At 36.0% G+C, this 11,940-nt stretch overlaps 1 protein-coding gene across 1 annotated transcript in view; it reads right to left on the bottom strand.

Moving 5' to 3' along the window:
- Positions 1-214: 214 nt before the first annotated feature.
- The window catches only part of LOC147838636 (uncharacterized), a gene marked incomplete at its 3' end in the record, with an annotated part of 12,053 nt that continues 327 nt past the window's right edge, over positions 215-11,940 (bottom strand). Inside the window, exons 2-4 of the mRNA XM_087304837.1 lie at positions 7,703-7,787; positions 6,518-6,964; positions 215-423 (exon numbers count right to left, since the gene is read on the bottom strand). Of these exons, the coding sequence (XP_087160963.1) occupies positions 215-423; positions 6,518-6,964; positions 7,703-7,787 (741 nt within the window). The remainder of the gene's footprint in view (positions 424-6,517; positions 6,965-7,702; positions 7,788-11,940) is intronic.

The raw sequence follows: 11,940 nt of genomic DNA, 5'->3' as shown, positions 1-11,940 counted from the left end.
CTCAATGTAACACAAAAGCTTTACTTTAACAAAATTATGTCTTGTTAAATCAGCTAGTAAATTTCTTGTTCAATATTGTTGTTTAAATTACATTCTTTAAATGACAATACTATGAAGCAAGAATTAATGGTCAGTAATGGTTTTAATGGTTTAATGGTAAGTAATTTAACACAAAAAGGACAGAAAACATATATATATATATATATATATATATATATATATATATATATATATATATATATATATATATATATATATATATATATATACATACATACATACATACATACATACATATATATATATATATATATATATATATATATATATATATATATATATATATACATACATACATACATATATATATATATATATATATATATATATATATATATATATATATATATATACATATACATATATATTTCTTCTTTAATATTCTGATACAAAATGTTATATAATATCCAAAATTGTAATATGTAATATAAAATGTATAAGAAACATTTAGCCAATAGAATAACCTTGGCTCTTAAGAAAACTGAGCCCCAAGCAATACCTGTAGGACGTTAACATCATTTTTTTTACCAATTGAGTTTAAACAGCTTTCTTCACTTTGGTACTCCTATTCAAAATGTAAAAGTATAAAATGTACAGGAAACATATAGCCAACAACATAACATGCATAACATTCAAGCTCTTGGGAAAACCAATTCCCAAACTGTGCCGAAAACACGCGGTGATACTTCTTCTTGTTGTTTTCGTATGGTGACATCCAAACGCACTACCGCCACCTACTGATATGTGCGAAGTGACTCTCCAGAGTGAGAGTTGTCGATTTGAACCGTCTCAGTCTCACTGAATCAACATGTTCTGATCAAATTCATTTGATTATTTCTTAATTCAGTTTCAAATAACATGAATTAATAATTTAACATACGTAAACTTGATTTGTTCTTTTCAACCTGACAAATTTTTATTTTGTAAATCCAACACATGCCTAGTTGATTTTTTTGAGTGTAACATGTTTTAGCATATTCTGTTCTTTTTTACGCTGCTACTTAAACTAGTCGAAAACTCAAAGTAAGACTAGCACCAACATAAATAAGCTAAATGCTAAGCTAATTATTGCACCAAATCACTCTTAAGTCTTTGTAGCGTTCCACCTTGCTGAAAAATCCAGCTTAAACCAGCCTAGGCTGGTTGGCTGGTTTTAGCTGGTCGACCAGGCTGGTTTTAGAGGGGTTTTGGCAACTTCCAGGCTGGTTTCCAGCCATTTCCAGCCTGGTCTTAGCTGGTCAGGCTGGAAAATTACCAGCCAAATCCAGCTAAAACTAGCTTGAACGGCCTGGTTTAAGCTGGATATAGCTGGTTTTGGCTGGACTCCCAGCTTGGCTAGGCTGGTCAAGCTGGTTTTAGCTGGTCATCTCCCAGCCTGACCAGCTAAGACCAGGCTGGAAATGGCTGGAAACCAGCCTGGAAGTGGCCAAAACCCCTCTAAAATCAGCCTGGTTGACCAGCTAAAACCAGCCAACCAGCTTAGGCTGGTTTAAGCTGGATTTTTCAGCAGGGCAGTAAAGACAGATGCTAAAAGCACAAACAAATGATGTTAGCTTTAAAAATACAGCACTTTAGCTTTCCACTGAGGAAATGGTTGCTAGCATGAAGCTTTAACCTTTGGCCTCAAGAAGCTGTCAAAAGTTCCTACAGAGTAGAACCATGCTAGTCAGATAATAAACAACTCCACGGGACTAAAGAATGGAGATTTATTTGCTCTTGAAATGTTTAGCACAGGCGCATGCGTGTATCATCGTGGTAAAGAAGGTGAGCCGTGAAGACAAAGAGTGATGGTGAACTTTCTTAATACATCCGAGACAATCGCCAAGTCTGACTTGGCCATAACGGCATTTCCATCACCCATGTTATACTGCTCGGCTAAGGCTTTTTATTGCGATTTATTGTTCAGGAAATGGCAACATGCACTTAATATAGATTGGAATGTCTACACTTTTAATACGCTTCCCAGAAAGGTTTTCAATCATGTATCAGCTTTCAGTGTTTTCGTTTTGTCTCTCTCTTTACATTAGTAATGCTGACAGAAGTTGTGATGCATGTGTGTGTGTGTCTGTGTGTCGTGTAAAACCAAACTGCAGACGGATTGTGAGCTTTTAACTGGTATTTTGGCAGATGGAGAGAGTGGGGGTAAGATGAGCCACTTGTTACTTGAGTTGTCTTGTAGTCAAGATACATTAGTTAGATGTAAGGAGTATTTGAAACTTTCATAGGGTAATAAAACTGGATGAGTAAGTCGGATAACACACTTCGACAAATGTTGCTAGCATGTTTCCAGCATGAATTAGACTGTTTCTAGCATGAATTAGTATGTTTCAATGCTGCTGACATGTTTCTAGCATGAATTAGCATGTTTCTAACAAGAACTAACCTGGTTTAAACAACTTAGCATATTGTTTAGACAAAAATAATGTTGCTAGCATGTTTCTAGCATGACTTAACCTGCTTCTAACACAAATTAGCATATTGTTTGCAGAAATGACAATGTAGCTAGCATGTTACAAGAATGAATTAGCATGTTTCTAGCACGAATTAATCTGTTCCTAACATGAATTAGCAAATTGTTTGGAGAAATGGCATTGTTGCTAGCATGTTTCCAGCATTAATTAGAATGTTTCTAGCATGAAATAAAATGGTTCAAACATGAATTAGCATATTGTTTGGAGAAATGACAATGTTGCTAGCATGTTTCGAGCAAGAATTAGCATGTTTCTAACAAGAACTAACCAACATAAGTTAGCATATTGTTTAGAAAAAAATAATGTTGCTAGTATGTTTCAAACATAATTTAACATGTTTTAATGTTGCTAGCATGTTTCTAGCATGGCTTAACCTGCTTCTAACACAAATCAGCATATTGTTTGCAGAAATGACAATGTAGCTTGCATGTTACAAGAATGAATTAGCATGTTTCTAACACAAATTTACCTGTTCCTAACATGAATTAGAAAATTGTTTAGAGAAATGACAATGTTGCTAGCATGTTTTCTAACATGAATTAACCAGTTCCTAACATGAATTAGCATATTGTTTGGAGAAATGGCATTGTTGCTAGCATGTTTCCAGCATTAATTAGAATGTTTGTAGCATAAACTAAAATGGTTCAAACATGAATTAGCATATTGTTTGGAGAAATGACAATGTTGCTTGCATGTTTATAGCATGAATTACAATTTTTCTACCATAAATTGCTAGTTTCAACATTGTTTGCATGTTTCTAGCAAGAATTAGCATATTTCTAACAAGAACTAACCAACATAAGTTAGCATATTGTTTAGAAAAAAAATTATGTTGCTAGTATGTTTCAAACATAATTTAACATGTTTTAATGTTGCTAGCATGTTTCTAGCATGACTTAACCAGTTCCTAACATGAATTAGCATGTTGTTTGGAGAAATGACAATGCTTCTACCATGTTTATAGCATGAACTACAATGTTTCTACCATAAATTGGCATGTTTTAACATTGTTTGCATGTTTCTAGCATGAATTAGCATGTTTTTAACAAGAACTAACCTTGTTCAAACACAAATTAGCATGTTGTTAGGAAAAATGGCAATGTTGCTAGCATGTTTCTACCATCACTTAGCATATTTCAAAGTTTTTAGCATGTTTATAGCATGAATTAACCTGCTTCTAGCACAAATTAGCACAGTCTTTAAAGAAATGACAATGTTGGTAAAATGTTTCTAGTAGGAATTAACCTACTACGTAGTTAGTTAACACGTATTAGCTGTTTGCAGAAATGACATTGTTGCTGGCATGTTTTAAGCATGAATTAGCATATTGTTTGCAGAAATGACAATGTTGCTAGCATTTTTCTAGCAAAAATTACAATGTTACTAAAATAAATTAGCAAAGTTTAATGTTGCTGACATATTTCTAAGCATGAATTAACATGTTTCTAACAAGATCTAACCTGGTTCAAACATGAATTAGCATATTGTTTGTAGAAATGACAATGTTGCTAGCATGTTTCTAGCATAAATTGCAATGTTTCTACCATAAATTAGCATCTTTCAAAATAGCTAGCATATTTTAGCTTGCATGAATTAACCTGCTTCTAGGACCATAGCATATTGTTTGCAGAAATGACAATGTTGCTAGCATTTTTCTAGCCTGAATCAGCATGTTTTTGCTAGCATGTTTCTAGCAGACATCCCAAGTCTGCATATGCATAGACACTATAGAGACTCCTGGATGGCCGCAAACGAATGATAATCTTCCGGATATCGCTAGCTGCCTCCCATGCTCTTCAACTATGTTGTGCCCACCTTTTTACATACGTCGCGCATCCTCCCAACACCCCTTCTGGATATTTCCCTCAAAAATATCAAATATTTCAACAATTTATTTATTTTGTTTGGTTAGTTGGTGTTCAACAGTGTGTGTTTTAATTGTAACATGCTGTTACAACTAATCCCGCTGTGTCGTGTTTTGCTCGAAACTGGCTAGCAGGCACTGGATGTATTTTAATTCTTTCAAATTGGTTTAATCTTTCAGCCTAGAAGATGGTGATCACAACAATATATGATTTTACGTTCATACTTTCACAGATTTATTTTTAAATAAAAAAATATTGACCATAATAAAATGATTGTTTTATGATGCAAAAATAGTTTCCCTGCTGAAAAATCCAGCTTAAACCAGCCTAGGCTGGATGGCTGGTTTTAGCTGGTCGACCAGCCTGGTTTTAGAGGGGTTTTGGCTATTTCCAGGCTGGTTTCAAACCATTTCCAGCCTGGTCTTAGCTGGTCGGGCTGGAAAATGACCAGCTAAATCCAGCTAAAACCAGCTTGACCAGCCTGGTTTAAGCTGGATATAGCTGGTTTTGGCTGGGCTCCCAGCCTGGCTAGGCTGGTCAAAGCTGGTTTTAGCAGGTCATCTCCCAGCCTGACCAGCTAAGACCAGGCTGGAAATGGCTGGAAACCAACCTGGAAATGGCCAAAATCCCTCTAAAACCAGCCTTGTGGAGCAGCTAAAACCAGCCAACCAGCCTAGGCTGGTTTAAGCTGTTTTTTTAGTAGGGTTCTTCTGTGTTTCTCATCCAAATTTTGCTGAGCTTTTTCAATAATTATCAGGAAGACATCTCCTGACACTGTGGTGAAAACCTCGGAAGCATGTCATGGTTAACCCTGAGTAAATACCTTAAAACTCTGTGTTACATTTAACCCCGTGTTATTTTGTGCCCCGCACTCCCCTAGGTTACCATTTACATTGGCATACTAGAGACACAGAGAGTAGTTGACCACGATGAGGGGTTTTCGAGTGCGTTGAAAAATGGCTCCAGTAAATGGGTAAGAGAAAAACACGCCAAAAAATAAACGAGTAAATCACAGGGTAAGATCAAAGAATGTGATAAAATCAGAAAATGTGGTCATAATCAGATGCAATCCTTTTTCTGGATTGCTTTTTAAAACTGTTGGGTTTAGGGAAGTGGGTGGTTGGGTCAATCGGTGCTTTTGAAAAGGAGGAGGGTGGGTCAGTCGATCATTTGGTCAGTCGACAGCAGCCTCTGGTGGCTTTACACGAGAACAACAGGTGTGAATAGCACCCACGAGAGAAATTTGAGATCTCAAAAAGCGTACACATCAGCCTCTGGTGGATTCGCGGAAAAAAAAAAAAAAGTACCTACAAGGACGTATTTGGCACTCTCCAGAATAAAGCGGGAATCATCTCAGACTGGATTCTTGAACATGACAATGAGTTCACTGTACTCGAATGGCCTCCACAGTCAATCTCAATCCAATAGAGCACCATTGGGATGTGGTGGAACGTGAGATTGGCATGCCCAGCCAACAAATCTGCAGCAACTGTGTGATGCTATCATGTCAATATGTGGCAAAAATCTCTGAGGGATATTTCTAGTACCTTTTTGAATCTATGCCACGAAGAATTAAGGCAGCTCTGAAGGCAAAAGGGTGTCCAATCCAGTACTAATAAGGTGTACCTAATAAAGTGAGTGTACGTAACAATACACAGCATTCCTTTACGTAACTGTCAAAGTCATTTAAGCAGTTTAAGGCATCCGCTGTAACATTATTTAGCATCAAGGGAGGTACGGGCAGGATCAAACTTGTTTAATGAATTTCCACAGGAGGCCGGTGTTCAAGGCTTGGATGTGAGAGACTGCGGGAAACACTATCGACTGTATTCGCAGGGCCATTCTTTCATCTGCTAGCTTCTCCCGGTGTCACTGGCACGCCGATTCAGAGTCTGATCTCGGTTCAGGACACACTTATAATTGCCTCATTTATAAAATAGTCCCGATTTTCGCTGGTCTTTAACTGCTGATGACTCAAACAGAAATCTGTGGGGCATGAGAGGGAAACTGCACATCACTTATTTGAGCTTTAGAAGAGAAACCTCCTACAGTCTAATGATCAGCTGACAAGGAAGAAATGATCTGGAGGTTGATTTCGTTTGAACTCAGTATAATTGCATAGATAGATAGATAGATAGATAGATAGATAGATAGATAGATAGATAGATAGATAGATAGATAGATAGATAGATAGATAGATAGATAGATAGATAGATAGATAGATAGATAGGCATAAAGATAGATAGATAGATAGATAGATAGATAGATAGATAGATAGATAGATAGATAGATAGATAGATAGATAGATAGATAGATAGATACATAGATAGACATAAAGATAGATAGATAGATAGATAGATAGATAGATAGATAGATAGATAGATAGATAGATAGATAGATAGATAGATAGATAGATAGATAGATAGATAGATAGGCATAAAGATAGATAGATAGATAGATAGATAGATAGATAGATAGATAGATAGATAGATAGATAGATAGATAGATAGATAGATAGATAGATAGATAGATAGATAGATAGATAGATAGATAGATAGATAGAAAAACTACAAAAAGATGAGAAACAGATTCAGAAATTCAAACAGAATTATGTAAAGAGATATGGACTGATGGACAGAAGACAGGAAAAATGACATGGACAGAAACAGAAGAACAGATGAATGGATGCAGGGATGAATAGAAAGAAAGAACTGAAAGACTGATGGACAGAAGCGAAACGAAAGAAACAGATGATTATGCAGACTGATGGATGGAAGGAATGAAAATATACAGAACATGAATGAATGGAAAAAGAAAGAAAAAATGACAAACAGATGAACAGACAGATTGATGGACAAAAGGAAAGAAAGAAAGAATTTAAGGACTAATGAGAGAAATAGATGAATGAATGGAAAGAGTGAAAGAAAGAAACAGATAAATAAACTGATGGATGGATAGAAGGAAGGAAGGAAGGAAAAATGGACAAAAACATGAGTGGATGGAGGGATGGATGGACGGAAAGAACAAAAGTAACAAACAGATGAACAAACAGATTGACAGATGGATGGAAGGAAGGGAATAAAAGAAAAAAATGGACAGGAGTGAAGAAATTGACAGAAACAGATGAATGGATGGAGAGATGGATGAAAACAAGAAAACAAACAAACAGATGAATGGATGGAAAGAAAGACCTGAAAGACTGATAACAGAAACAGATGAATGGATGTAGAGAGGGATGGACAGAAAGAAAGAAACAATCAGATGAATAGACAGACTGATGGATGGATAAAAGGAAGGGAGGAAGGAAAAAATGGACAAAAACAGATGAATGGATGGAGGGAAGGATGGAAAAAAAGAAAGAAAGAAACAAACAAACAGATGAATAGACAGACTAATGGATGGAAGGAAGGAAGGAAGGAAAAATGGACAGAAGAGATAAATGGATGGAGGGATAGATGGAAACAAACAGATGAACAGACACATTGATGGATGGATGGATGGATGGATGGATGGATGGATGGAAGGAAGGGAAGGGAAGAAAAGAAAATATAGAGAGGAAGAAAAAAAATGGACAGAAACAGATGAATGGGTGGAGTGATGGGTGGTAAGAAATAAATAACTGAAAGACTGATGACAGAAACAGATGAATAGATGGAGAGATGGATGTAAAAAGAAACAAGCAGATGAAAAGACAGACTGATGGATGGAAAGAAGGAAGGAAAAAATTGACAGAAAGAGATGAATGGATGAAAAGAAAGAAAGAAAGAAAGAAAGAAAGAAAGAAAGAAAGAAAGAAAGAAAGAAAGAAAGAAACAGATAAACAGACACATTGATGGATGGATGGAAGAAAGGGAAGAAGAGAAAAAAATGAACAGGAAGGAAAAATGGACAGAAAAAGATAAATGGATAAAGGGATGGATGGTAAGAAATATTTAACTGAAAGACTGATGACAGAAACAGATGAATGGATGGAGAGATGGATGGAAAAAAGAAACACAGATGAATAGACAAACTGATGGATGGATGGATGGATGATGGATGGATAGAAGGAAGGAAAAAATGGAGAGAAACATGAATGGATGGAGGGATAGATGGAAAGACAAACAAACAGATGAACAGACACATTGATGGATAGATGGAAGAAAGGGAAGAAGAGAAAAAAATGGACATAAAGAAAAAAATGGACAGAAACAGATGAATGGATGGAGAGATGGATGTAAAAAAAGAAACAGATGAATACACAGACTAGTGGATGGAAAGAAGAAAGGAAGGAAAAAATGAACAGAAAGAGATAAATGGATGGAGGGATGAATGATAAGAAATAAATAGCTGAAAGACCGATGACAGAAACAAACGAATGGATGGAGAGATGGATGGAAAGAAGGAAAGAACTGAAAGACTGATAAAAGAAACAGATGAATGGATGGAGAGATTTATGTAAAAAAAAAGAAACAGATGAATACACAGACTGGTGGATGGAAAGAAGAAAGGAAGAAAAAATGGACAGAAACAGATGAGTGGATGGAGGGACAGATGTAAAGTAAGAAAGAACAAAATAGAGAACTGACAGAGAGATAGACAGACAGACAGACAGACAGACAGACAGACAGACAGACAGATGTATGAATGGATGGACGGACGGACGGACGGACGGACAGACAGACAGACAGACAGACAGACAGACAGACAGACAGACAGACAGACAGACAGACAGATGTATGAATGGATGGACGGACGGACGGACGGACGGACGGACGGACGGACGGACGGACAGACGGACAGACAGACAGACAGACAGTGTATATGTTAATGAGTGTCCGAGAGCTTGTTTTTAGACAGCACTAAGCGTTTGATTGATTGTATTCTGGATCTGGCTCTGCAGTGTTGATACAACAAAGAGGAAGAGTGAAAACATTTGACACTCAATTTATGTGTTCTGCAGTCCAGGGAATTCAGACGGTGGACTACAAGCAGGATGAGGCCCGGGACGAAATAAAAAAGAAGCATTAAATGCCAGCCGGCCGGGAATCTGATCCCCAACTCCAGGTCTCGCAAGTGAAGAGGAAATATGGTGCGGCTTATAGATCTGACAGACGCATCATTCAATATAGGCCTGGGAAGACGTTAAAGAGAGTCAAGTCGGGGAGTCCACAGAGCTGCTTATTACTGCTCACAACAGGAGAAAACTGACCACAGCGCAGGAGAAAAACAGCACTTTAATCAGCAGAGGAATCTTCATTAGCTCTGACTGATGGACAGAAAGAAAGAAAGAAAGAAAGAAAGGAAGGAAGAAAGAAAGAAAGAAAGAAAGAAAGAAAGAAAGAAAGAAAGAAAGAAAGAAAGAAAGAAAGAAAATATTAAATGATTGATAGACATAAAAAAAGAAAGAAAGAAAGAAAGAAAGAAAGAAAGAAAAATACTAAATGATTGATGGATATAAAGAAAGAATGAAAGAAAGAAAAACTGAATGAATGATGGACAGAAAGACATAGACATATACTACAGTTTTACTATGGTATATGTAATAAAACTGAAGTAGCTAGTAAAAAATCATAGTAGCTACAAATCTAACCATGGTTATAAGGCATTCAGAGTTGAAATTAACCGTTTTGCTTGGTAGCACCGCTGCTCCTAACTTTAAAAATGGAGGCGCATCAGCCAAAATGAGCCACCGATACTACAAGTTTTATACAAACATATTTATTGCATTTGAAATCAACAGGAATCAAACTAACAAGCAAAAACAAACATGCAAGCGTGAGGAAAATATGTCTAAATGAAATCCCGTTATCACAAGAAAATAGATTTCTATAACATAACTGAGTGAGCAAAAGATACACGGAGTGCTCACCGGCCCAGCACGCACTGCTTGACATGAATGAATCTGTTAACGGTATAACTATGCTGTTCTCACAAGTAAAGCAACTAATATATATATATATATATATATATATATATATATATATATATATATATATATATATATATATATATATATATATATATATATATATATATGTGGTTACTAGAGTGTTACTAGAGAGTTATCATAGTACTACAACAATATTACCATAGAAAAACCATGGGTTTTCCTTCAAATGCTATAGTAAAACCATACTTAATTTTGCAGTTACTGTGGTTTTACTTTCAATGCTGTAGTAAAACTCTGCTTTATGTTGTGGTTACTATGGTTTTACTTTATTGTATAGTAAGCAGGCTAAGCACTTATAGAAATTAGTCATGGTTTTACTATGGTAAATATCGCTTTGGTAACCATGGGTTTCTTGGTGTGTTTTATATATATATATATATATATAGCTGAGCCCCCCTAAAATGAAAATACTAAAATCGCCCCTGACGGTAAAATAAAGATTGACTTTAATTTGTAGTAGCAAAACTCTGCTTTATATTGAAGTTACTATTGTTTTACTTTACATACCATAGTAAAACCACAGATTTTAAAACCATAGATCATATCAAGAAACCCATGGTTACCACAGTGACAATTACCATAGTAAAACCGTAGCTAATATCCATAAGTGCTTAGTCTACTAACTATACACTGCTGTAAAACCATAGCCATAGCCACAATACGAAGCAGAGTTTTACTACAGCATTGAAAGTAAAACCACAGTAACTGCAAAATTAAGTATGGTCTTACTATAGCATTTGAAGTAAAACCCATGGTTTTACTATGGTAATATTGTTGTAGTACTATGATAACACTCTAGTAACCCCATTTTTTTTTGTATTGCAGTATTAGTACTACGGTAAAGCTATGGTAAAACCATTGTAAAATCACACTAACACAAAATAAAACTCAGCATTTTTACTTCAGCAGTTACTTTGGTACTTCACCACAATATGAAGCAGAGTTTTACCACAGCACTGGAAGTAAAATCACAGTAACTGCAAAATTAAGTATGGTTTTACTCTGGCATTTAAAGTAAAATCCATGGATAGACTATGGTAATATTGTAGTAGTACTATGATAACACTTAAGTAGCCCGTTTTTATATTTTATTTATTTATTTTTTTTTTATTGCAGTATTAGTACTATGGTAAAGCTATAGTAACGGTAGGAACCACAAAACCAAAGCAGGTTGTGGTACATTTAACAAAAGCTTTGCAAAAATGTCAACCCAAAACAAAAGAACAGTAGTTACAAAAGTGATACTCTAACTGCAGATGTAAAACTGCTTCATGTTGTAGTTACTATGGTTTTACTTCAAATACCGTAGTAAAACTACAGATTTTAAAACCACAGGATGCACCAGGACACCATGGTTACTACAGTCATATTTACACTCCTATAACAGCTCATCCTGCTCACTATACAATCACTAGCCCGGTGGGAGGTTTTCTGCAGTTTTGATGTTGTGATATCCACGGGACGGCCCCGCGAGCTGGACGCCAATCAAACACATGACTCATACATACCGCATAATCAGCTACGCCGCTCCAAAAGCGAATTTCTATAAAAAACAGCGGGGAACGCCACTGCGGTTCAAACGATCATTACGCTGCATTAGCTTGAGCTGACA

Source organism: Danio rerio, chromosome 22 (assembly GCF_052040795.2).
Source record: "Danio rerio strain M-AB ecotype USA chromosome 22, GRCz13ab, whole genome shotgun sequence".
Classification (NCBI taxonomy): Eukaryota; Metazoa; Chordata; class Actinopteri; order Cypriniformes; family Danionidae; genus Danio; species Danio rerio.
This window is presented reverse-complemented; position numbering and strand designations above follow the sequence as displayed.